This window comes from Dendroctonus ponderosae, unplaced genomic scaffold, assembly GCF_020466585.1.
Source record: "Dendroctonus ponderosae isolate FM_Combo_2020 unplaced genomic scaffold, Dpon_F_20191213v2 Dpon_F_20191213_1, whole genome shotgun sequence".
Classification (NCBI taxonomy): Eukaryota; Metazoa; Arthropoda; class Insecta; order Coleoptera; family Curculionidae; genus Dendroctonus; species Dendroctonus ponderosae.
Window position 1 is genome coordinate 5616450 of NW_026017110.1, and position 26802 is coordinate 5643251.

Here is a 26802-nt window from a genome sequence, read left to right on the forward strand (position 1 = left end):
TACATGCCAAGGCGTAAAGTAGCAACAACGCTACACATTAAAACTGATGATGGTGGAAAACACCGAAACGTTTTTTTAAATTGATAAATGAACAATAAATAAATGACTGAAGAACCCAGGATTTGATTTTAATTTTGGAATTGAAACACAGTCAGGAAAGTACGTACAATATAGAGAAAGTGACAATAAAATAGATAAGGATAAAAGGTAAATTCAACAGGATTCGTTAAATGTGGAACGTACTTATTTGAAATGTCAATAAGATATTGATCTTTATTGTCATCATAACCTCGAATTGATGTGTTTACAAATAAATATACGTTATGTCTTTAATTCTAAACAAGTTGGTGCCTGGGTAATCACCTTATTGTGCACTCTTCTCGTATTCGGTTAATTAACTCCTGCTCGGTTTGTACCGGTGTTCAGTAAGCCATTGGTTTAATGTGGTTAACCCCGTATAATTTCTGATATTCGATACAAGGCAATGTTGCGTTTCCATTACCTGCAAAGCATTCGCGTTTTTTGAATTTATGTTACAAAAAAATATGTGATTATCACGTCTATAGATATTCATATAAGTTGTAAGATTCTTGACATTTCAGTTTGTAAATGTTGTCGATAAGTCGCTATTGTCGACTTTACAGATGTGATTAATTATATTGGGAAAACGCCACAAAAGGCTCCAGTAGACACTGAGAGCAAACAACCTGATTTGAAATTCAGCACGAACAACCATTAAAGTCATAATGATAATCAATTGCCTCTACATAAGGACTCTCGGACTAAATTATTCCGCATTAAATTCAATTATACAATAAGAGCCATAATTGCCCATTACCGAAGGAGAATCGTAAAAATGGTGAAAGTTATGATCTAATCTGGCTCTTAACAATATTCTAGGATGGATGCGGTTTCAATTGGAAGAAACCCGGCAATCTGCCTTAAGATAAGGAGTTTCTCAGAGTTGGGTGTGTAACGTTTACTACGCTGGCAAAAATCAGGATTACGGGCTATTTTTATGAAACTTTTGTCGTCGTTAGGCACAGAAATTCGCTATAGATGGTGCGAATGTCATATTCTTAGCTCCTTCAGTGTGGTCGAACCAAATTTTTAAAAGACAGAGCGGATTTGTGTAAAAACATCCATTTTCAGAGCCACGTCTACGACGCTGGCAAAAATGAGGATTATGGGCGATTTTTATCAAACTTTTCTTATCGTAAAACACATACATGTTTTATAGATTGTGCGAATTATTTCATATCCTTACCTCCTTTAATCTGGTCGAACTAAATTTTTAGGAGAAAGGGCGCATTTGTGTAAAAACATCAATTTTCAGAGCCACGTTTCCGACGCTGAAAAAAATCAGGATTATCGGATATTTTTATGAAACTTTTGTCATCGTAAGACACAGACATTATCTATTGGTGGGGCGAATTTCATATTCCTATCTCCTTTAGTGTGCGCCAAACAAATTTTTAAACGAGAGGGCGCATTTGAGTAATAACGTCCATTCTCAGAGCCACGTTTACGACGCTGGAAAAAACCAGGATTATGGGCGATTTTTATAAAACTTTTGTCATCGTAAGATACAGACATTATCTATTGGTGGTGCGAATTTCATATTCCTATCTCCTTTAGTGTGCGCCAAACAAATTTTTAAACGAGAGGGCGCATTTGAGTAATAACGTCCAATCTCAGAGCCACGTTTACGACGCTGAAAAACATCAGGATTATGGGCGATTTTATGAAACTTTAGTCATCGAGAGACACAGACATTTTCGATAGATTGTGCAAATTTCATATCCTTACCTCCTTTAGTCTGGTCGAAATACATTTTTCGTAGAAAGGGCGCATTTGTGTAAAAACATCCATTTTCAGAACCACATTTACGACGCTGGCAAAGATTAGGATTATGGACGATTTCTATGAAACTTTTGTCATTGTTAGACACAGTCATTGTCTATTGATGGTGCGAATTTCATATTATTATCTCCTTTAGTGTGGTCCAAACGAATTTATAAACGAGAGGGCACATTTGTGTATAAATGTCCATTTTCAGAGCCACTTTTACGAGGCTGGCAAAAGGTCGGTGACTTCCACCTTTCAATTGGGGTCGTTCGATTCGATTATCTCGAGCAGATAATACTTAACGGATTGGAAATAGTATTTGCTTGAATAAAAAATAGTTACTAAAGAACTGAGGATGCCTTTTGTGGCGAATTCGCCATTGCATTCAATCTTAGTCGCGGAATAACGTTCCAAAAACAACGTCAATAAGTGCTAAATCTACCCTGCAATATCCTCGAAAAATATTAATTTCGCTTTTAGCCTTTTCATTTTCCTCTCGGCGCTCAAGATATTTTATCGCCCTAAGGGATACTTCAAAAAGAGCAACTTCCTCAGTGGCTAAAGCCAAAGTAATCACGAGAGACACACCTTTTATATCAAAAGGATCGCTTTAGAGAAGAGACAAGTTGCGGAAAATACACATTGCTTAACCGGAAAAATGGAGTAAAACGGACTTTCAACTTTTCCACCGTTTCCGCAAATTGGCTAATGAGATGCGCCAAATTCAGTTTACCGAATATGGGGGCGGGGGGCAAAAAATTTAATTTTCACATTGTCCACATTTTGGATGGGGTCGCAAGCTTTATTCAATTTCGAAGGGCTTGAAACGGCAATGAATTTTGGGTTCGACGTCACAGTTAAATATCCGCCAGATTCCCATGGAATGAAACACTAATTATTATTGCGTGTGGGCACGCAATTCGGGCGGCCGGGGAACATTTTGTCGGGGCAACAACCCCTCCTACCAGGCACGGGACTTTCCTTAAATATTAGAACTCTGCGGATCAAACGTGTATTTATAAAGAGCGTTAATGGAAAGATAACAGGAATTTTTCCCAATGTAACAAGGCAAGCCCTTTTTTGCTTGAGGAGCGTCCCTGAAATACTTGCTGCTGAAATCTGAATATGAATATGTAAGACTCATTTCCTCCCGATTTTAATCAAGTTGCTCAATTGATGCTGAGATCTGACACGAAAATATGAATTTGGGTTTATGAACCCACAAAAAACACTATATATCTTCAAAAAAGTTGAGCAATAAATCTGAAACCATCCAGTATTGCCAAGTAAAAGCCTCAAAGGCCAATTTATCCCGGGAGAGTTTTATTATAATATGTCAAGTGCAAAAAGAGCTACTCCCCGACAAATGTTTGTGCTCTCGGGCGAGTTCTTTTAGCGGAAAGAACCGCGTCCCTTGTGTTAGCTTCAGCTGCTATCAGGCCGCAATCCCTAGGGTCATGAAGTATCTTTGCACGTTCAAAGGCTAAGATGGCAGCTCGTAATAATTCAAAATTTAACCGTAACTGAGGAATATGAATATTTAAATGCTCCCAACTCTGATAAATATTTTTGTATTTATGAATGTTTTTCAAAAAATCACGTAATCTAAGCAGAGAGCTTGAGGGTTAAGGTGACCTGGCAATCACCAACATTAAATCAATTTAAGCGGCAAAGTCGATTAATTCGGCCATCTTATAAGGGAAGTTAATTAAGCCGACTCGTCGAATTAAAATACTGGCTTTCTTTGTGAACTTTTTGATTAACTTTTCTGGCGCATTTTGAACGTTACGAGTTCCAGTTGACACCCTTTACCGTTAAGCGGCATATTACGTTCTGTAATAGACTTTTACTGAAATTCCATCAGGCTTTGGGAGCTTTCGTGGGGCCTACGGAAAGAAAGCCGCAACTTTACTGGGAACAACGTTATTACACCTGAACGATTCTGATGCCGCGTTGTCGGATATTGCCCCTTTTGCTATATTGTATTAGTAAAACTGCTAGTTTGTATGGAACAAATTTCTATCCTTGACGCGCTTGCCACCTTTACACAAAGCAACTTCAAATTTCTTTAAAGTGCAAAGTCTCTCTGCATCCAAACCGTTTATTGAAACGTTTCCAGCAGATGAGATTAATTGAATTAAATAATTCCACTATGAAACAAAATTAAATTAATTCAACACCAGGAGAGCATAATTCATTCTCGCCCAGAGAGAGAAACGCTATCAAAAACAGTTCAACTTGAAGCGTTTTATCGGAAAATATCGGGAATTGATGAGTAAATTTCCTAAGTATAAACGAAAATCAGTTATGATGCAGGCTAATGGCAACGTCGTATGGAAGCCCTTGATGCAGAGAGAGGTTCTCGAAGTTGGGTGTTTTTTTTCCTTGATATCAAAACCGGTTGTTGCAACGGCATTGCAGCCGAGCTTTATTGGGACCTGAATGATCTGCCTTTGCCGTATTGGCATTTCAGAATGAACCAGTTGCAAGGCAATAGAAAATGCGCTAAAATAATAAATTAACGAATTAAAACATTTCCCACGTTAACCCCATTTCCTACTGAACTTCTAAAAATTCTTGGTTCCCTAAAGATCCTGGATTTCGGAAAGATACATAAAACTCGATCTGGCTGGAAGTTACATTTTCCATCAAACAACTGCAATCAAAAAGTTAAGAAGCCAACTTAATTGATGGAAAAGGTAATCAATTTAATACGGCCTTCTATCAGTTTTGTACAATTTCCAGCCTGTTGAGCTTAATGAACTTCCGCTAACATCTTCGATGTCTACTTAGTGTCTGGGTGTCAAATGCTAGTTGGAATGAGAGAACAGTATTTTATTTTTCTATATTTATTTTAAATTGTGATCAAAATAATTCTCCTCCCGAGTTGTGGGCGTGTCATAAACTATGTTGAGAATCAATTCCCACTGTAATTTTCACAAGTTGCTCATTTCAACTCAAGTGAAGCTTAATTTCCCGGTTAATATTTTCCGTACATAATACAGCTACACCCTCAAACGGCCAGCTTTTCAATGCCGATTTAATAATATACCTACACGTTCTAAAACTAGGTGGGTATAAGCTGCGCGCTTTTAAAAGAAATCTTATTTTTGTAATGCGCTCAATCCCCATTTTTAGCCTTCTAATTGCTTTCGAGGATGTTTTTCCGGAAATGCTTGGAAACAGCAAGTTTTCCGTTCGCAGCTTCCACATGAATTAATCGTTTGTGTCTTAGTATTTGGCTCATAATTAGAGAACTAGTTGAGCTGTAAAGTTCTAGTTGTCACTGAGGTATAGAGCTTTAAATTGTACACTTTTTTATATGAAATATAATTTTACAAAATTTTGTGGTTTTCACGCTAAACGCAAGAATTTTCAATTGTTGTGGTGGTTTTAAAAATCGCTCTTAGTTTTTCGCTCATACTTAGAGAACCAATTGAGCTGTGAACCTCGAGTGGTCACTGAGGTATAGAGCTTTAAATTGTACACTTTTTTATATGAAATATAATATTAGAAAATTTTGTGGTTTTCACGCTAAACGCAAGAATTTTCAATTGTTGTGGTGGATTTAAAAATCGCTCTTAGTTTTTCGCTTATACTTAGAGAACCAATTGAGCTGTGAACCTCGAGTGGTCACTGAGGAATAGGGCCTTAAAATACGCACTTTTTATATAAAACATCTTTTTAGAAATATATTTCTACTTTTCACGCAAAATGTTAGAATTCTAAATTATTGTGGGTTTTCAAAACCGCGCTGAGTGGCTGTCTCATATTTATAGGACCACTTGAGCCATAGAGCTCTAGTTCTCACTATGGAATAGAGCATTAAATTGCGCAGGTTTTTTAATGTAAACTCTAATTTTAAAAAAATCTTGATTTGACGCAAAATGGAAAAATTTGAAATTAATGTGGGTTTTAAAACCCGTTCTTAGCCTTTGGCTGATATTTAGAGAACCAGTTCAGCTGTAAAGCTCCAGTTATCACTGTGAGATAGAGATTTAAATTGCACACTTATTTCATATAAAACATCATTTTAGCAAGTTTTCTACTTTAGACGCAAAATGCAAGAATTTTAGTTTTTTTAGCTCTTAGTCTTTGGCTCATATTTAGAGAACCAGTTGAGCTGTGAAGCGCTAGTTGTCACTGAGGACTAGAGCCTTAAATTACGCACTTTTTAGATAAAACATAATTTTAGAAATATATTTTTACTTTTCACGCAAAATGCTAGAATTCTAAATTATTGTGGGTTTTTAAAACCGCCCTGAGTCGTTGTGTCGTATTTAGAGGACCACTTGAGCCATATAGCTCTATTTCTCACTATCGGATAGAGCATTAAATTGCGCATGTTTTTTATGTAAAGCATAATTAATAAAATAATCTAGATTTAACGCAAAATGAAAAATTTGAAATTAATGTGGGTTTGAAAACCCGCTCTTATCCTTTGGCTCATATTCAGAGACCCAGTTGAGCTGTAAAGGTCTAGTTATCACAATGCGATAGAGCTTTAAATTGCTCACTTTTTTCATATTAAACATAATTGAAAAAAAATTTCTAGTCTTCATGCAAATGCAAAAATTCGAAATTAATGCAGGTTTTAAAAACCGCTGTTAGCCATTAGAACTCTAAATTGTGCTGCTGGTTTATATAAACAATAATTTTAGAAATGTTTCTAGTTTTAACGCAAAATGCAAGAATTCTAAATTAATGCGGGTTTTGAGAAGCGCTCTTAGCCTTTTTCTCATATTTAGAGAATCAGTTGGGCTATAAACCTCTAGTTGTCCCTGCGGGATAGAGCATGAAATTGCGCATTTTTTTGTATAAACCATTATTTTTTAAATTTATATGGTTTTGGAGCAAAATGTAAGAATTCGAAATTTTCGTTGTTGTTATATTTTTATTAAGTTTTAATTTTCGTTTTTTCTTGCAACTAGGCCTGCGCATAGATATATATTTATCTCTGCAGGTTTTATGTACAATTTGCTGGAAATTTTTACTAGTTAAATAAATTCAAATTCAAATTCAAAATGACTGCGGGTTTTGATAATCGCTCTTAGCCTTTGGCTCATATTTAGAGAAGCAGTTGAGCTATAAAGTTGCCACTGTGGGATAGAGCTTAAAATTCCGCATTTTTTTCATATAAACCATCATTTTAGAAAATTTTCTAGTTTTGAGGCAAAATGCAAAATTTTGAATTTAATGCAGGTTTTGAAAACCGCTCTGAGTCTTGGGCTCATATTTAAAGAACCGATTGAGCTGCGAAGCTCTAGTGGCCTTTATGGAATAGAGCCTTAAAATGCGCTTGTTTTATTTATATAAACCAAAATTTTTGAAATATTTCTAGTTTTGGCGCAAACTGTAAGAATTTGAAATTAATGCGGATTTTGAAAATCGCTCTTAGCCTTTGGCTCATATTTAGAGAAGCAGTATAGCTATAAAGCTCCAGTTGCCACTGCGATAGAGAGCTTTAAATTGCGCACTTTTTTCACATAAAACCTAATTTTAGAAATTTTTCTAGTTTTGACGCAAAATGCAAAATTTTAAATTTAATGCAGGTTTTGAAAACCGCTTGTAGTCTTTGGCTCATACTTAGAGAACCGATTGAGCTGCACAGCTCTAGTTGCGCGCGCTTGCGGGATAGAACTTTAAAATGCGCTCGTTTTTTATATAAACCATAATTTTGGAAATGTTTCTAGTTTTGACGCAAAATGCAAAAATTCGAAATTAATGCGGACTTTGAAAATCGCTCTTAGTCTATGGTTCATATTAGAGAACCAGTTCAGCTTTAAAATATAAACTATAATTTCACAAATGTGCTTTTGACGCAAAAAGGCAAAATGTGAAATCTCTCTGTATAATTCGTTTTATGCAGGCAGCAGTGAAAACAAACAACATAAATTACTGACAAGGAAACGTGATTATCAGTTGGTGCAGGCACACCAATTAAAAAAGGTCCTCAAGTTATGCAGTAACAGTTAGTAAAAGGAGAGCGCATAAGCAGCAAAAATACACCTGCCGGTTCCAAATTGGGGTATGAATGGTGTTCATTTGGATTTACTTAAGGGTATTAAACCTGCAGCAGCTGCACTGGTTTACAGTTGTGAATAATTAACTGCAAAGTTGCAAGCTTATTGGCGTCAATGCGGCAATTTGTGTTTTATTAAGGCGCCAACACTAACGTGACATTAGTTTTAAATATTGCCCGTTGTGCAGAGAAGGTTGCCAGCGAATTTTCTAACTATAAAGAACTGAGGTAAAAGAGATTCATTCATTATAACTTTAATTATTTCTGCGTTCCTGAGAAATCTCCTACACATTCTTAACAGTCTTACAGCATACAGAGCTTATTTTTTAATTCTTTCATATGAATAAAATGCCTCAACTTTGGTACTTTTGAAAATGCAGCAACAATTTGCTTTCAGAATAATTAACTCGAACGTTGAAACTTTTCGTGTCACAAAACGAAGTTTGCTCAATTTACAACTTATGATTAAAGCTACTATTTCTCGCTTTGACTGGGACGTGAAGATGGAAATAATTCTGCATGCAGGACGATTACATTTCCCACGGGTTGCGTAGCAATTTCCTCAGAAAAAAATGCAACTTTATTTAATATGGTGCATACCGTGCGCTCCCACTGTATGAATAAGTCGTTCAAATTAATTGTTCATTCAAAAATTTCATTAAACATTAGATCCATTTGTCTAGACAGGGTAATCTTGCAGAATTGCAATCCTACATGTTTCAACGACTTCATGGCATGCTGCACACGACCTTATCGTGAACAATCGTGCATTATTTGGTTGCCGCAAGACAATAGCCATTTTTTTGAACAATAATGAGGATAATTAAGGCATGAGATCTGGAGCGAGCCAGCGGAGACTGAAAAAAGAAAAGATATTAAAATTAAGCACCAATTTTTGAAATCAGGACTTTCAAAGGACATTTTTAATTACTTAGTTGAAATGCCCCGTTGGTTTCTATCCTCGCTCGAAAATTGGGCAACAGTTTTATTTTTAAGTGATTTCTTCGCTGTCTGTTTGTTTAGTAAATATTTTTGGGAACACAAAATTGATTCGGTTATTAATTTTTCGGTTTCGCCGTTGCGCATTAATCACTGCAAGCAGCTGAATGAAATTCAGACAAATATGAATGGCTCTAAATTTAAAATTAAATTACTGAAAGATCGGCGTTTGGAGCGTTTTTTGCTGATGTCCCAACAAAGATAAAATATAACGAACGTAAAAAAGTAACGTCTTAAGGTCGCTTTTCGTTGTTGAAACAAGCATGCAAAAATCTGGATAATTTATGGCGTATCACCAACAGGAGCGGATCCAGGTTTCGAGTCAGGGGGGGGGGTCAAGTAGTAGAAATTCAGTCTTTTGTTGTCCATGAAATTAGAAAAATTCTCGTTAGTCGTTAAAAACCTAGCACTAGGGGGGGGGGGGCATGACCCCCATGATTTTATGGGATGATGATCCCCCCCCTGGATACACCCTTGATCACCAAAGAATTGCAAAATTGCTATTTTCACATTTATCTCGTCAAATTAAAAATGATTGCTGCTTTTTGTTCTTCGTTGAATTTGGAAGGCAAAAGCTTGAAAAATTCTTCATATTTTGGGTTAGTTTGGGTTAAACATTCCCCTCCCACTGCAGTTGGCGCAGATTTGAGTGGCGTCTGGTTGAGGAGTAACGAATTTTTAAGTCCAGCCATGTTTCCAGAACCAGTCTGGTCGGAAAGCAATTTAAAAAATTTGCCACAACTTGGAAAATTTGGGGATTTTTACAAAATTTACCACCGTGGTAGCTCGAAACATTCTCTTTCTACGACTGTTTCGGGCAGGTTTGAGTGCCATCTGGTTGAGGAGTAACGAATTTTTAAGTCCAGCCATGTTTCGAGAAACAGTCTGGTCGGAAGGCAATTTTGAAAATTCGCCACAACTTGGAAAATTTGGGGATTTTTACGACATGTACCATGGTGGAAGCTCAAAACATTCTCTTTCCACTGCTGTGGGACGAAGCTTTGAGTGGCTTCTGGTTGAGGAGTCACGAATTTTTAAGTTCAGCCATGTTTCCAGAACCAGTCTGGTCGGAAAGCAAATTTAAAAAATTACCAAAACTTGGACAATTTGGGGATTTTTACAAAATTTATCATCGTGTTAGTGCAAAACATTCTATTTCCACTGTTGTTTGGCGCAGGTTTGAGTGACTTCTGGTTGAGGAGTAACGATTTTTTAAGTCCAGCCATGTTTCGAGAAGCAGTCTGGTCGGAAGGCAATTTTGAAAATTCGCCACAACTTGGAATATTCGGGGATTTTTACTAAATTTACCACCGTGGTAGCTCGAAACATTATCTTTCTACGACTGCTTGGCGCAAGTCTGAGTAGCTTCTAGTTGAGAAGTAACGAATTTTTAAGTCCAGCCATGTTTCCAGAACCAATCTTGTCGGAAGGCAATTTTGAAAATACTCCACAACTTGGAACATTTGGGAATTTTTACGAAATTTACCATGGTGGAAGCTCGAAACATTATCTTTCCACTGCTGTGGGACGAAGTTTTGAGTGGCTTCTGGTTGAGGAGTCACGAATTTTTAAGTTCAGTCATGTTACCAGAACCAATCTCTTTACGTGGCTTATATATATTTTTTTTTTCATTTAACGTGGCTTATGGTTCGGCAGTTACGAATTTTCAAGTCCAGATAACCAAGAAACCCGAGTCCCCTCAACTCAATTAATTTTTTTACCCAACTTTGACACCATATATGGCCTTAATGAACATATTTTATAGAGCAAACTCCTGTTTATATATCTAAAGTATCTGCTTGGTGACCTGGCCCACCCTGTACATAAAAGGCTCTGGTTTTGAAGGATTGAAATAAGAATTGTGTGCTATCAGGCGCCTGATTGAAAATATCGACCACAAATTGTCAATGTATGTATATTAAAATGAACTAATCGACCTAAATGTGCTTTTTCCTTCCAGCCCATTCACATACCAATTATGATAATTATATTCCGCGCCGCTGCTTTATTAAGAGGCTTTAGTGGTGTACTTTACCATCGTGTTCTCGTCCAACATTCTACCTATACTTGATAGTTCGATTTAATTAATCAGCAAATAAGTGCGAAGTGTTGAAATGTTCAGACTTGAAAATAAAGCAAGCATGAAGTGAAGGTCCTATTTTTACAACTTCGCTCAAAATCAGGAAACAGCGAAAAAGAAGAAAACCAATATCGGACGTGTAATAATAGCCGGGGTTTCGGTTAAGGCAGCTGCCAAATCGAATCGTTGAGATCGTGCCACTCAAAGTAAATACCAACAGAACGTGTGTCCATATGGCTAAATAGATCTGATTTGTAAAAATGTTCCTTGTGCTGCCAAACGAAACAAACGCCTATTTTAATTCAGTTCATTCAACAATCGTGATTCTATGTGGGACTGCTTCTAAAGAACCAAAACTAAATTTAATTCTAAATGGAATTGAGGGGTTGTAAAGAGCAGTTTTTCACAATTTAAGCATTCATGAATTGCTGGCTTGAATATCAACCTGCACAAAAAATCAAACTCAAATGGCTGAAAATTTAGGAAGCATTTATTTTAAGAAAGTCTAACGCCATCATCGGATTTATTTATATTTGGCCAAAAAACCAGTTTTGTTTACGGCGATCATCTAAACAGGCTGGAATGCGAAATTTGTCTTTGAAAATATTGCCGTGCGAACAGCCACTTTCTACAAAATGGTTTAAATAAACAAACTGAAATCGAAGTGCAAATCTAAGCAACTAGTCATCCAAAGGGCGAACAAGCCAGTGATTATATGATCATGTTCCTTCTGTAGTTCGAAAGTTTTTTCGTCAAGGCGTCTGAATTTTTAAAGTTTGCTACCGTCAGTGGGCAAAATTGGTCGATAATCTTTGTGTCGTGTGAATCGCGTTCAATTCAACAATGATTCCCGTCTAAGGAATCATTGTAGCCCTTATGGCAAGTGCGGTACTTTAGGTAGAATATCTGATAAGTGGAGGATTCAAGTTTTTTATTCGGAGTGTAGGCCAGAAGAATTACGACAAAATTATTCAAATGTGACATAACTCTAGGAGTCGCTCGGGAATAGTATACCTATTGAAAATATCGAGGTGTGCCTTTTGCATAAGCAACAAAAAAGTGCAAAAATAGGAAAATCGCGGTTTTTCCCGGAAACAATCGCATACAACTCGGTACGTATGCATTTTCAAAAAAAAAAATGTTTACTTATAAATTTGTTCGTTATGAAATTTGCTCAAGATAGAGTTCCGATATCCGTCGATTTGATTTGTTTGTGGCAAAATGCTTGAAAGTGCAAAAAGTAGGTAAAAAACATCGTAATTTTGCATTATTTGTGTAACAATGCTAAGATAAGCCAATCACGCCATACATTTAGAGAAAAGTACTTGACTGCAATACAAAACGAGAGCCGCAAGGCCGATTACGATCGGACGGACAGTTTTTGCATAATGCAATTGTTAAATTACCTACCTGGAAAAAATACATTTTTTTAATTTTTTACCACCTAAAAGTTTTGAATTTTTGTTTGCGCCCACGTTTTTAAACTATCATATAAAATTCCGATATTAACTATTTTTAAATTTTTTATAACTTTCTGAGCGGTTTTAAAAAGCTTTAAAATGTTGGCTTTTAAATAAATAAGCCTGTGAATCGGAATTTGTGTGTTTAAAAGTATCGAAAAATAGTACTCCGATTCTTTCCGACTAGCAAATCCCGCTTTACAGGCTTATTTATTTAAAAGCCAAAATTTCCAAACCTTTTAAAGCTGCTCAAAAAGTTATAAAAATTGAATAATGGTTAATATAGCAATTGGTATGATACTCTAAGGATCCAAAAAGGTCCAAAAACGCGGGCGCAAGAAAAATTCATAATTTTGAGCCTGGCACAAAATTAAAAAAACAAGTTTTTTTTTCAGGTAGGTTATTTAACAATTCCATTATGCAAAAACTGTCCGTCCGACCTCAATCGGCCTTGCGGCTCGTTTTGTATTTCAGTCAAGTACTTTTCTCTAAATGTATGGCGTGATTGGCTTATTTTTCATTGTTAACTAATAATTTAAAATTACCTTGTTTTTTACCTACTTTTTTGAACTTTCAAGCATTTTGCGTTGAAGATGTCTAATCTAAGGATATAGAACCAACTCCATCTTGTCGACAATTTAATAACGAACAAAATTATAGCTATAGCGTTTTTCTCTAGAATGCATGCTTACCGAGTTAAATGTGCTTGTTTTCGGAAAAACCGCAATTGTTATGTGTTATTCATGCAAATAACACACCTTTTCAAGCTGGCGCACCTCGATACATATTTTCAATAGGTATACCATTCTCGAGCGACTCCAATAGCTACGTCACATTAGAGCCATGCCAATCGGCAACCCTCCTGGCCTAGAAAGTGTAGTGACTTTTTCGAGGATAAAGAAAATGGAGGATGGGGCGCCTGCTTGCAGAAAGCTGGTAAGAATGTTTCATCATCTACAAATCCTTTCTCTTGAACCGAGAAGCAACTGAACTTTTATGGATTCTTGATCTTTCTCTCTCTTTGCTATGCTTGACTTTAAATAAGCTGGTTTGGGTTAGATTTCCTGCTGTACTAAACACATTTTCCTCTTTCTTTCCAGGTGGCTCCATGCAGCTTTCGGTAAGTTTGGCATTACTTTGCCCCTGGTTGCCATGTAGTTGTAGAACTTTTAGTCCCATATTGTTGACTTGTACTTTATTACATAATTGTTTGTCATATTCATTGGACGTCGAACGACGAAGAAGTTTCTGGATTCTGTATTGGGGTTTCCAAAATGTTTATCTCATTTTTGCTTAACTAATTTAAAGTCATATTTTATACATTAAGCCGAGGTTTCTATGGACTGTTTTTAGTACAGTTTTAATAAAGTATAAGTAGTTCTTCTATGAACTACACATTTATTGTTTTGCAAGGTATTTTCTATCAATTACTACTGTTTTCCATTTGTCAATCACACTCTAAACTAAACGGTTCTTCTATTCTCAATAGGGATTGCTGAGATTGACAATTATTTCATCTTTTGCTTGGGTTTTTCACATTAAATGACCAGGTTCGCATGTAAAATAGGGGTGTTCTGCTGCGAATACTCCTTTAATTACCTTCGAAGCAAATATCTCAATTATCAATACATATTTGTCTGCCTTAAATTTCAAAAGTTAAAAATACCCTAGAATCCAGACGAAAAAGCCTAAAGGTAGGTGAATCTTATTTATTACTTTGTGATGAAGCCCTGAAGGGTCCTGGCCTACCAATTTAAATTTCGCGCAGCTTTTCCAAATTTTACCCAAAAAAAGTGATTTTTTACAAACATTTTTTCAGACTTTCAGCGGCCAGGATCCCTCCGACTATTCCAGTTTTTTTTTGCTGTCCAGCGCCCCTCAGGCTGTAAAGTGGTCCAGATCAAGAAAATAACCACACTTGCGCCTGTCCCTCTAAATTTAAGCCAACAAATGGCATGAGTTTTTTGAGGAAAAATCCGACATTTAAAGAAATTCAGCAATCTGGACCCGGACGGCATTTTCTTTGTAGAAGTAGATGGCTACCAGGGTTGTAGTTTTTTTAGCTTTTATATTGCTCGCATGTGCAGGGTTGTTGATTTTATACGGCGTATTTTCATTTGGTTTTTGCGGTTTGTATATACAGGCTTTTTGAACATGGCAGCGCACTTACTTTTGTATGCAGGATATCGTTGGTTTTTTGAATATTTTCGTGCAGCTTTGAACTATTCATATCATATGAGCTCCATTATGTTTTTTCCCAACAAGTTCGAAGGCTCGAAAATTAAATTTTGTGGTTTCAAAAGTCGACTTTCCTCGAACTACTTAACTGTGTCGGAAACAACTCTTCGTTTTGATTTGATTTGTGGTTTAGAGATAAGGGCTTCTAATCGATATTCTACAAAATTCAAGAAAAAAGGCTCTGCCAGAACGTGTTTCTAAATTTGCAAACTTTCCACTAGAAAGGAAAAATGCAGCCAAAAACTAATATTAGGATTTTAGGGAGTTTTAGCCTACTATGTTAGGACTAAAATGACTTGGGAATATTTTCGTTAGAAAAAAATCTGTATGATTAAGAGTTTATGAAATACAGCCCAGTGTTTCCATGAGTGTCTCACCCGGTAAATCAGAATTCTTCCACTTCCCTCCATCTCCTTGCCCACCCTGTACAAGTGTAATAAAAATGGTGTAAAGCGCTATTTAAACGGATTTATCTGAAATAGACCAGAATACAATCAATAAACCATGTTGTTGCCTTCCTCTAGATATGAATGATTTATCGGTATAGTCGTATTGTTTTCGAGTAAGTGGAAACACCGAATCGGAAAAATCCATAAAGTACTTAACGGGAATTCAATCAGACCGGCAATGTGGCAAAGATAAGAATTATTTTAGTTTATTGGGTGTACCTGCAATGAGGTCAATGTTAAGCCACTCCCAACAATGACACATTTGAAATGAATGGAGATTTTAACATCAACAACGTCTTGGAAAATCTTGAGCCATAAAATTCTGGCTAATTATGGGCTGATATTTGCATTTCGAACGTGCTAACAATGTTTAAATTACTGACGAAGAATCTGGCCGCTGGCCATGCCGCAGTCTGCAAGCAAACCTTGATAGATATTTTATTAGCCAATATTGGATTGGATGACTATTTTCGCCCGGTTATTCTTAAGTCTTCACACCATGTTAAATTGGTTGTTGAACATCATACGGGAAAATATGCATTTTTTTAAAACTAAAGGCGATGTTAATTTCGCATTATTACATAACGAAAGAGGCCGCATTGTTAAAGAATTGAATAGACGGGGAAGCCAAAGTTTGCCTGATGCAACTGTGAAATTCATTCATTATTCATCCGGTGCTCTGCAGGGCAAAGTTTCGTTTTGTCGCGGTTCCATCTGAATGTATTTATCGAAACTGTTCCCTCATTAATTTGTCTAGCCACTCGATGATCTGACATCGAAGCGATGAGATTGAAAATGTTATTTGAACTGTCTGCCTGCATTCGATTGAATTCAAACAAACCAGTAGGTACATTCGAACAATAATTATTAATATATCTATGTGGATTACGTTTTAAAATGCGCTCGATCAGCACCACAAGTTATATTTGATATGAAAGCAAACATTGTCCCACAAAGTGAAACACTGAATCAACGCAATTTGTATATATTCGCACTGTATTTCTAGACACGAATATCCTTTTAAATACATATATCATATTTGCACAGGTTCGTTTACCCCGTCGAATATTATTTACCAAATGGGATTAAAATGTAGCAAACGTCCATGCATTCGGTGGGATTTGCGGTGTCTTGCTGAGGAGTGCAAATTGCACTTTAACAAAATCTACATAGGCCAGGAGGGTTAGAGATAAGTGCTATTTTTCTACTTTCCGATTTTTTTCCACTCGCAAATCCCGCTTCACAAGCTGATTTATTTAAAAGACACAAATTTCACTTTTTAAAACCGCCCACAAATTTGTTAAAAACTGAGAAACGGTCAATATAGAAATTGTATATCATAGTTTAAAGTAGGCCTGGGTAACTCAGTGAATTTTTAGGAGTTGGCGCAATGCTGCGCAAATGGCTTAGGGCGTCAACCCAACGCACCGGCGTTGTCCATAAATGTTGATGGCTTTTTTTTTACTTTCTTAGATTTGTTTTAAAGGTCATTTATTCTTTCTTCTAAATGCTCAATTTTCTAAAGTTTCACTTAAAAACGCTGACAATCTTAAGGTATTTTCCGCGAAAAATTATGAAATAAATTTCGAATCCTTCGTGGCTTTGTAAAAAGTTTTGAAATCCCTTTCCAGCTTAGAGTCTGGAACAAAAATCAAACAATTTTCTATCAAAAGACGAACAGAATAAGCTAAAGTTTATAATAAGTATTTGGAAATCTCGTCACCTCCATTCCTCTGAAGACTGTAGAATCTGTTAAAAAATGTAGTTTTTTAGTTTTGACTGATTTTTTTTGTTTTACTTTCTTCTCAAAAACGCTCTATTTAGTAGAGTTTCACTTAAAAATACTGACGATCTGGAGGACTTTTACGCGAAAAATTACAAGATAAATTTATAGCTATGTAAAAATTTCACAAAAACTTTGTTCAGTGTCGAATTCGGGACAACGAAAATAAAATACTACCGTTTTTTGCCGAAAACCATTAAGGTTTTCTCCAGAACCGACCACAAAACTAAGAGTTTTAAATCGAAAACGCAAAAAAGCATTATTTGCTGATGATTCTCTTCTTTTGTGACAATAATGGGGTGTTTTCAGCCAAAAATTACAAAATTAATTTTGCTAGAGAATTCGCCTCATTCATCGGTTTGCAGGGAACTTTAGAAAACCCATTTCAGCTTCGAATTTGACATAAAAATCAAATCATTTTATTCATTTTTTTACTGAAAGTAATTAGGACTATCTTGAAAAAACGACCAGAAAGCAAAAGTTTACAAAAATTATTGGGAAAACTCGACGCCTTTATGGCTCTGAGGATTTCTAAAGTTTCTTTAAATTTTCAGGTAATTCCTGTTTTAACAAAGTTTCTATTAAGCAATTCTTTCTACGCAAAAATCGCATTATTTTTTAGTTTTACTTAAAATACTGGCAATCTTCAGGTATTTTCTGTGAAAAAGAAAAATTTTATTTGAACACTCGCCTCCTTAACCGCTTTGCAAAAATGTTTGGAAGACTTTTTGCAGCTTCGAATAATGGACAAAATCCTAATAATTATTTCTAGGTCTTTTCCCAAAAATATTTCCCCGAACTGAAAAAGCAAAAGTTTATAATCATTTATTTGGAAAACCATAGGAAACTGGAGTTTCTTCACTTTTAGGTCAATATTTCTAAACAACACTGTCTCTAAACAGAAAAAACCGCGTTTTTTCTGTTTATCGAAAAACTGTTTCTGTTTAAAACGAAAAAAACTTTAGTTTTACTGTAAAATACTGGCAAACTGAATATTTTATGCAAAAAAATCGAGATCGATTTTACAAGAAAACTCGTCGACTCTTTGGACTCAGTTCTGTTGCTGGGAAAATCTAGATTACTTTTTTTAGTTGTTTGAACAAAGTAGTAAAAACGTTACTCATAAAAAATGTAATAACCCTTTTTTAGATGTGAAAATTCCAGTCTCGAGTCTCGTAAAGCCTTAACAAATTAATTATAACTCATTAACCGATGAGTTATAACTCGTTAACTCAGAGAGCGGCATCAACTCAATAGCGCAACTCGACACAGTGTTACCCAGGCCTAGTTTAAAGGTCCAAGAAGGCCCAAAAGCGCGGGGCAAAAAAATTTTCATAACTGAGCCTGGCACAAAATAAAAAAAGGTCTTTTTCCAGGTCGATTATTTAACAATTGCATTATGCAAAAACTGTCCGTTCGATCGTAATCGGCCTTACAGATCTCGTTTTGTATTGCAGTCAAGTACCTGCTTTTCTCTAAATGTATGGTATGATTGAGTTATTTTATCATTGTTAAATAAATAACTTAAAATTACCTTGTTTTTACCTACTTTTTTGCACTTTCGAGCATTTTGCAGCGAACGTTTCAAACCTACGGATATCGGACCAACTAGCAAATTTGATAACGAACACGTTTATTTTTCAAATTTGCAGAACGAACACATTTTATCTTTTTTCTAAAATGCATACTTACCGAGTTATATGCGATTGTTTCCGGGAAAAACCGCGATTTTCACATTTTTTCCACTTTTTCGATGTAGCACAATGCCGTTATTCGGAAGTTGTTCGGAAGGATGTCGGAATATTGGGCCAATAGTTTGAGCGCGATTTCCGGCTATGGAACATTGTTTAAATAATTAAAGAGTGAGAAAAACCGTTTTTTGTGCATAACTTTAGAATCGTTGATGCTTTTTAAAAAACTTTAATTTTTTTTTTCAAGTATTAAAAATACCTACAATATGAGAACAACTAAATTAAAATCTGTTCATTTGTTTACTCAACAAACGACAAAAACCGCTGATTTCAGCGATTTTTTAAACCTTCTATAATTTAGTTTTGCTTCAAAAAAATATCGCTATAACTTGTCTTTGTATGCTTTGTGTGGTGTAAATTTTAGCTTAAAATATTAATTCCTATTTGTCATGTAAAAAGGGCTCTTGCCAGATTCTAAATAAGTTTTTTTTGAGACGTCGAAGAGACTTCTCTGAGGCTGCATTTTACTCGTAAAGAGGTTTACTACAACGTACAATAAATCAGAATTTCAAGACAATTTGAGTGGTAAATTGTTTAAACCTTAAGTTTAGAATTGTTTATCAACGACCTTTATGAAAACACCGTTAACGACGTACGTGCATGAAAATTCCTGATTTTCAACTTAATGTTTAAACAATTTACCCTTCATTAATCAACTTTTTCTTTATTGTAAATTATAACTATTTACGCGTAAAATAGAGTCTCAGAGAAGTCGCTCCGACGTCTCAAGAAAAAACGTATTTAGAATCTGGCAAGTCTTTTTTTAATAACAAATAGGAATGAACAAAAAGTCATGAATATTTTAAGCTAAATTATAAGGCCACTTATAAAGTGTACCAAGACCTTTAAAGAAAGTTATAGTGATTTTTTTTTTTGAAGCAAAACTAAATTAATTATAGAAAATTTAAAAACCGCTAAAATAGGCGGGTTTTTTTTCATTTTTTCAGTAAACAAATGAACGGCTGTTAATTTCCATTGTCTTATATTGTAGGTGTTTTTAATACTTGAAAAAAGTATTAAACTTTGTAAAAAATGTATACGCAAAAAACGTGTTTTTGCATTTTCCTTAATTTAAACAATGTTCCACAACCGGAATTGGGGCTCAAACTATTGTCTCAATATTGCGACATCCTCCCAAACCACTTCCAATAATCTTTTACCTTCATCTATTATCTAGGACGTCTGTGCACGACACATTGCAAGAAAAACGAAAAGAAAATGATCTGCACCATTACTTAAACTTTTTTATGTGAACACACTTACTTATTCAACTCTGATAAACTATTCAATTTTGTTAAAGCAATAAAACCTTCCAAACTATCAGAAATCTAATTTGTTGCTCCATGAACAGTGTAGTGCTCGAGAGCCCTGGCACTCCACAATCGGAGTCCAAGTGAACTTCGACATCCAGTAGAGTCTAATGTAGTTGTTGGGCCGAGCTCTTCAGGCCCGACACTGATTTCACACTGTCTGAATATTGAAAATTTAAATTCTCATTGAGGAATATTTTTTCATTTGGATAATAATGTTGCCCTTTCATAAACGTTTAACGATTTTTTTAAAGAACACTAGGGCGGTAAAACATTGCAGGCCCAACTCCACCAAAGTGCCCATTAAACTTGTAAATAATGCAAAAGGCTTTATACAAAAACGGCTTTATAATTCAGTTTTTATGAGCATCTTTCCACGGGTAGTAATAATGAAATAAAGCCATTAATCATGGAATGCATTCCCACCATAAACCAACCCGTCGAGAAGCGATGAATCAAAAAAGTTAACGAAAGTACATCTGACTTTGGACTGTAGCTTTAGCAGGAAACCGTGCCTGGAAATTACCAAACTTGTCACCTTTAGATAATATTAACGGACTAGGGGATGGTCCATTGTTCTTCATTATCATCAGCCGAGCAAACATTAACTACAGTCAGTATTGTGAATTTGGCAAACACGGCAGAACCCTCGACATTGAGGGTTAAATTGCCGGGTGAAAATCCCGAATTTCATTAAATTAAAAACCTCAAGGATGAGTTTTTCTGATAGTTATCCTGACAGGCGAATGTAGTTCAAAACCAGTCATCTATTTCCTAGATAGCTGGCTGGCAAGCAGTTAATGTGTATTATTAGGTCCGGGGAGCGAAAATAGATCACCTGCTTTTGTGTTCGTTTGTTATGAGTTTAAATAAAGAACCGTTGGAAAAATGCTAATCGAATGGAACAATTGTGAAACTCCTCGACTGATGTTTTGTTGTGTGCGCTCATCCCGAAAATGAACCATTGTAGATTTTAGTTAAAATATTTCTAAACAAATCGGTTTGTTGACGCGGTGAAGCAGTTTTCAAATTGAAATTTTGATAACTGCCAAAAATATTTATTGTTCTGTGTTTTTTACTCAAATTGGTTGATTGCCGTCAAAATCTGACGGCAAATAAATTTGCATGTTGAGTGGGAGCCAATTCAGGTTACAAATCGCATGAATGAGAAGTGGGAGCCCCAATAACCATGAAATTGGTATGCAATTGAAAGTTTAGGGCAAAAAACTCGATCGGACCAGTTTATTCTTGTAGCTCGATTTCCTTTTGGGTTTGTATGTAGACTCAAAAGTTTGGAACTTAATGTGCTTTGTTCGTTTACATTGCTTAATCTTCATCAACTGCCCGGTTAATCAGAGCTCGATTAAAGCCCAATTTATCTTCCTCTATGCTGACAACGCTTAAAAGGGATATCATCCCAATTAACTAACTAAAATTGGGAAACATGACGAAAGACATTGCCTTTATCGTGAATGAAACCAGTCTTAAATCACCCAAAATGAAGCAAATTATGACCCATAATGTCACTGTGTTGTCTAGCACGTGGTCATTACAGGCTTCTGGTTATGATTTGTTTGCTTGTTTTGCTCATTGGTCCATTATCGATGACATATCGCTGTGTTGGTTTCTCAAGTCTTCGGTATACATTCAAACATGGTGATTAAGATGTGTGGTAACGGTCGAATTGTCGCTAAACGTTCGCTTAAAGAGGAATTTTTAGGTTCTTAAAATTGAAACTTGATGTTGATGCAATTAGCTATTTCAACGTACTTTTCAACACTTTTCAACCCCCATCAACTTTTCTTTATAACAATTTTTGATATTGTCAGAAATCATGGTACTTTGTTCTGTTCTTGAGCAAAGCAAAATAATGAATCCGATGGTTGCATTCTGGGTTTCGGACCAAACACCAAGTTTGCTCGTTCAAATGAGACACCCTGTATGTAATTCGCGAATTATTTCTGAATCTTTTTGTCTAAGACGCCTCTAACCCCAGCAGCAACTGTTTTTGAGTAATTAATTATTTTCCAATTTTTTTGGTTCAAAACTTCACAGCTTTAAATTAATGCTTTGAACAGTGGTATCGGGACGAGTTAAAAATGGTTAAATTTTGGGAGAAGCGTGCCAATATCCAAAGGATACTGCTATATTGTTCCGATCAAAAGAAGACGATCTGACCTAACTTGTATTAACAAAAAATGTCTAGCTCCTCTGCCATTGATGGTCAAAGTTCTTCAAAAAACTTACCTTTTTTTAAATATCAGGAGAATTGTAAGATTGATTTGAATGAAGCAACCGAGTTTATGCGCTTTGGAAAAATGAGGAAATTTTTAGTGTCATGATACGGAAACTACCGGAACTTTTTATTTGGTTGCTGAAATCAACTGCATCTCTTTGAGTGGATATACAAATCCTCTTTTGATATTTTTGTTCTCTTTATAAAATTTTGAAACGCTTTTTGCGCAAAAAAGGTGATTTCGGTTCTCTTGCCAACTGAAAATTTTAGAGATTAACTTTTTCATAAACAAAAGTTAAATAGATTTTATTGTTATATCGGGAAACCGCTCAGATTTTAATGCAATTTGCTGTGGATTTGTTCCAGCGTCAGGGCCATATTTTGTAAAAAACTCGCATCGTCTTTTCGTGAGATTTCTGATAATCGCAATTTGGACGGAAACGCTTCCGAAAGACAACCGGGCCTAAAACTTAAAAAAATATAAAACGCTTGACAGTTAATTTATTATAAAAGAACATTATCATTTGCAGTTAATGTCTGAAATTGATAAATAGCACGGAAACAGGAAGATTTTTTTGAGGCAAAAACTATGAATGCTACAAGATTTTACGAAGAGCTCAAAAATGATCCAAAAGAATTAGTGCGTCAACTCAAAAAAAATCAGTTGATTGCAGTAAACCAAACTAAAAATTCTGGAAGTTTATCTACCAAGGCACTCAAGAATTCATCACTTCCCCAAAGTGGACGAACGCGATTATCTCACCAAAACATGAGTTTTTCGTAGCATCAAATTCACAGCGCGTTTCATAAAACCCCATCTTACCATTCTCCCGATATTTCAGAAAAAATCATTTTTTTGAAGACCTTTTTGACCATCAATAGCAGCGAAGCCAGGCACTTTTTATTAGTAAAAGTTAGCTCAGTTCGTCTTTTTTTGATCCAAATAATATCGCAGTACACTTTTGATCATGTGATTACGGGACACCTTGTAGTGTGGAGAAGGTCGTTCTGGATTAACAGGGACGCGTAAAATGAGTGGTTCTCCCGCTTGATTTCAAAGTGGTAAAGTCGATTTTTAGATAGAACACCCTATATGTAGATACAGGGTGTCCCGTAAGCTCATGATCAAAAAGGTACTGCGATATTCTTTGGATCAAAAGAAGACGATCTGACCTAACTTTTATTAGCAAAAAATGTCTGGCGCCTATGCTATTGATGATCAAAGTTCTTCAAAAAATGTATCAAAAAATAATATGTTTTTTGAAATATCGGGAGAATGGCACGATGTATTTTGGTGAAACTCGCTGTGAATTTTTTCTTATGTAAGACCCATATTTTGATGAAACAATCGAGTTCAGCCGTTTTGGACAAGTGGTGAATTCTTAAGTGTCGTGGTACAAAATCTACCAGAACTTTTTAGTTGCAGGATGAAATCAACTCATTTTTTTAGGTTGATGCACTAATCATTTATTCACAATTTTATGCCCTTAGTAAAATCCTGTAGCATTCATAGTTTTTGCGAAAAAAAATATTTCTGTTTCCTTGCCACTTAACAATGTTAGACTTAACTGCAAATATCGTGATACGAGGCAATCATTGTCAATCAATCTCACAAATTCGTTTTGAATGCCCTTTTCTAATGAAGAAGTGACCTACATGGTCAAAGTATTAGGGTTTTGCGAAGACAATTTGCGTGAAAGCGTATGCGTTTACACGGCACATATTTGCAGTAAATGTCTAGCATTGCTAAGTGACTAGAAAAATTTTTTTATGAAAAACTATGAATGCTACAAGATTTTACAAACAGCACAAAATTGTGAATAAATGTTTAGTGAATCAACCGAAAAGAAATTAGTTGATTTGATCCTCCAACTAAAAAGTTCTGGCAGTTTTTGCAACACGACACTCAAGAATTCTCCACTTGTTCAAAACGGCTGAACTCGATTGTTTCATCAAAATATGAGTCTTACATAAGAACAAATTCACAGCGAGTTTCACCAAAATATATCATAGCATTCTCCCGATATTTCAAAAAAGATCATTTTTTTGAAGAACTTTGACCATCATTAGCAGAGGAGCCGGACATTTTTTGCTAATAAAAGTTAGGTCAGATCGTCTTCTTTTGATGCAGAGAATATCGCAGCACCCTTTTGATCATGAGTTTACGGGACACCCTGCATATTAGCAAATAGCCTGGAGGCCCAAGTTTCTTTCACATGAAAATTTTGAATTGAAAAGTCTTTCGTCTTCGTTGTAATCACATCACAATCGTTTCTTGAAATGCTTCCAGCGGATGGCGGTGTTATATGCTGTTAGCACATTCTCATCTCCTACTTTAAAAAGATGCAGACAACACGGCCATTCTTGCAAAAATATTGTTTTTAAACCTTCTTCCACCCGCCTCCAATTCTGGGGGGTCGCTTAGGGAACCAGAAAATCACACAAGGCTATTTGCCAGGTTCAAGTGGTTTTTAGTCTTCATAAGCTTGTGCATGTTGCGCCAATGTATGGCATTAATAATAAACCGCAAGCGATTTTCTATTTATGTGCTCAGGCCTTGATATTTATGAGCTATTCGCGGAACTGGGGTAGTTAAGAGCTCATTAAGCAATGAGCTGCAGGCAATGGTGGCAGTTAACTAACTACTGCGATAATGGACGGGTTTCCACCACTAGGTCCACTTAGCTTAGGAAATCTCACCTTTTGCGCTTTGCACATGATGGCTAGACTCTGAACATCATGGCTGGCATGCCTGGAATCCATAAGGCACAACGCACAGACACTGAGTTTGCATACCAAACAGTACATGTTGATGGGTTCTTCTGGATGGTCCGGGCACTTGCCGTCCTTCGTCTTGCTCGTGCTGGTTCCGCCGCGTTTCGGCTCGCTAAGAACATGCTTGGCCAGCGGGCCTCTGGCTGGATGGCAGGACTCCCTGCAAGAGTCGCAATAAAGTACCTCGCATTGTTCGCACATCACAGTCGCATCTTTAGCGGGTTCCAGCTCGCACATCTGGCACTTGAGGGTGAGATTCCGGAGTTCGCCGTACCGATCGACAATGCTTTGCATCACGCGGTACTTCGGCAAGTTGTGGGCGCCGTTATCGTCAAAGTACACCACTTTATGGCAGAGTGGACAGGCCAGCGATAGAGCACTGGGAAAGAGCACCCCGTTCGGAGTACCCACGTAGGAGTTGGGGCGGGAGGTGCACACAACTCCGCTATCGGTTTCGCTCAGGATGGACAACTTGTCCGACTCCTGGTAGTCTCCGGACGAACCGGAGGCCACACTTTCCGCGTTTTCCGTAACAACATTTACATTTGCGGTGCCGGCATTTTGGTTGGCGGGTTGCTGCAAGTTGAGGGCGCAATGCAGGCAGGTTCCGTGGTAGCACGGCAGCAGGACCGGATTGTTGTAAAACTGTTTACAGGCGAAGCAGCGCAGCTCCTCTTCCATCGTAGATGCGGCTAAAACTCGACTGAAAAGGCGCGCTCGACGTCTGTTTGAAAACGGTGCGGCGCGCTGTCGGCCCGATCGGAAACTGGCGACAATGGGCGAAGGTGCTCAACAACAGGGGTTGCCCCGGTCTCCCCTACTCGAGCACCTCCGGCTTTACCTGTGCATGACGAACCATCAGAGCACAGAGGCGCCGATAACCGATTAATTAAATCAGAAAATGTGCAATGCATGCGACAAGTTCATTGCATATGAACGAACAACTGTCCAATAGGGGAAGGAGGGGAAGCTCGACCCAATTGGTACCCTGCTCAGCCTACTCTTCCTGAGCCCCTACTGACTGAAATCACTACCTGTGATTTTGTCACAGTGATTAAATAAATCGCAATCACGATCTGTGACGAACGCAAAAATAAAAAGTGATTTAAAACGTGATAATAAAGAGCCACTTATATTTTCGCTGCTAACGCTACTATTGCGAGTTGCGTGTTTTGATCATATGTTGCACATGTGGCGCGACGAAAGAACCATAGATAAAGACAAGTAAAGAACGAAAAAAAGAAAGAACGAACCCAAATAAATTATTTTGCTCGCTAATGAAAGCTTGCATTCACGGGTTCCCATGAGCCTGGATTTTATTGATATTTTTAGGAACCTATTTAAAATGCCCCAAACACCGCAAATTTGCACAATTGAATTGTACAAATTTGCGGTGTTTGGTGCATTTTGAGAAATTGATTTTTTGCGAAGACGTCCACTCATGAAATTTTGGGCAAAGAAATAAAAATTTCACCTGCTAGTTTTTTAACTGCTGCTGCAAAAATATCAGGTTTTTTGGACATTTTGACAACAAAAAAATGGTACTCCACTGAGATATCTCACATTAAAAATCCTGTTTGAAGCCCTCGTTAGTTTTGACACAAAATTATCTCGTGGCTCTTTTTTGCATGGGACGCCGTTTGGATGCAAGAAAAGAAACACCTAAATGTAGCCAATTTACCAACAATTTGCATGGTCTCATCTACAATAGGCCTGGGTAACACTGTGTTGAGTTGCGCTATTGAGTCGTTGCCGCTCTCTGAGTTAGCGAGTTATAACTCATCGGTTAATGAGTTATAATTCATTTGTTAAGGCTTTACGAGACTCGAGACTGGAATTTTCAAATTTAAA

At 36.6% G+C, this 26802-nt stretch overlaps 1 protein-coding gene across 2 annotated transcripts in view; it reads right to left on the reverse strand.

Moving 5' to 3' along the window:
• Positions 1–25769, reverse strand: part of LOC109545164 (E3 ubiquitin-protein ligase TRIM9) — a 73615-nt gene extending 47846 nt beyond the window's left edge. Inside the window, exon 1 of one of the 2 annotated variants that reach the window (XM_048661197.1) lies at positions 24877–25769. In XM_048661197.1, coding sequence (XP_048517154.1) covers positions 24877–25632 — 756 coding nt within the window. In that variant the 5' untranslated portion in view covers positions 25633–25769. The remainder of the gene's footprint in view (positions 1–24876) is intronic. The other variant, XM_048661198.1, reaches the window with a different exon arrangement.
• Positions 25770–26802: the final 1033 nt, after the last annotated feature.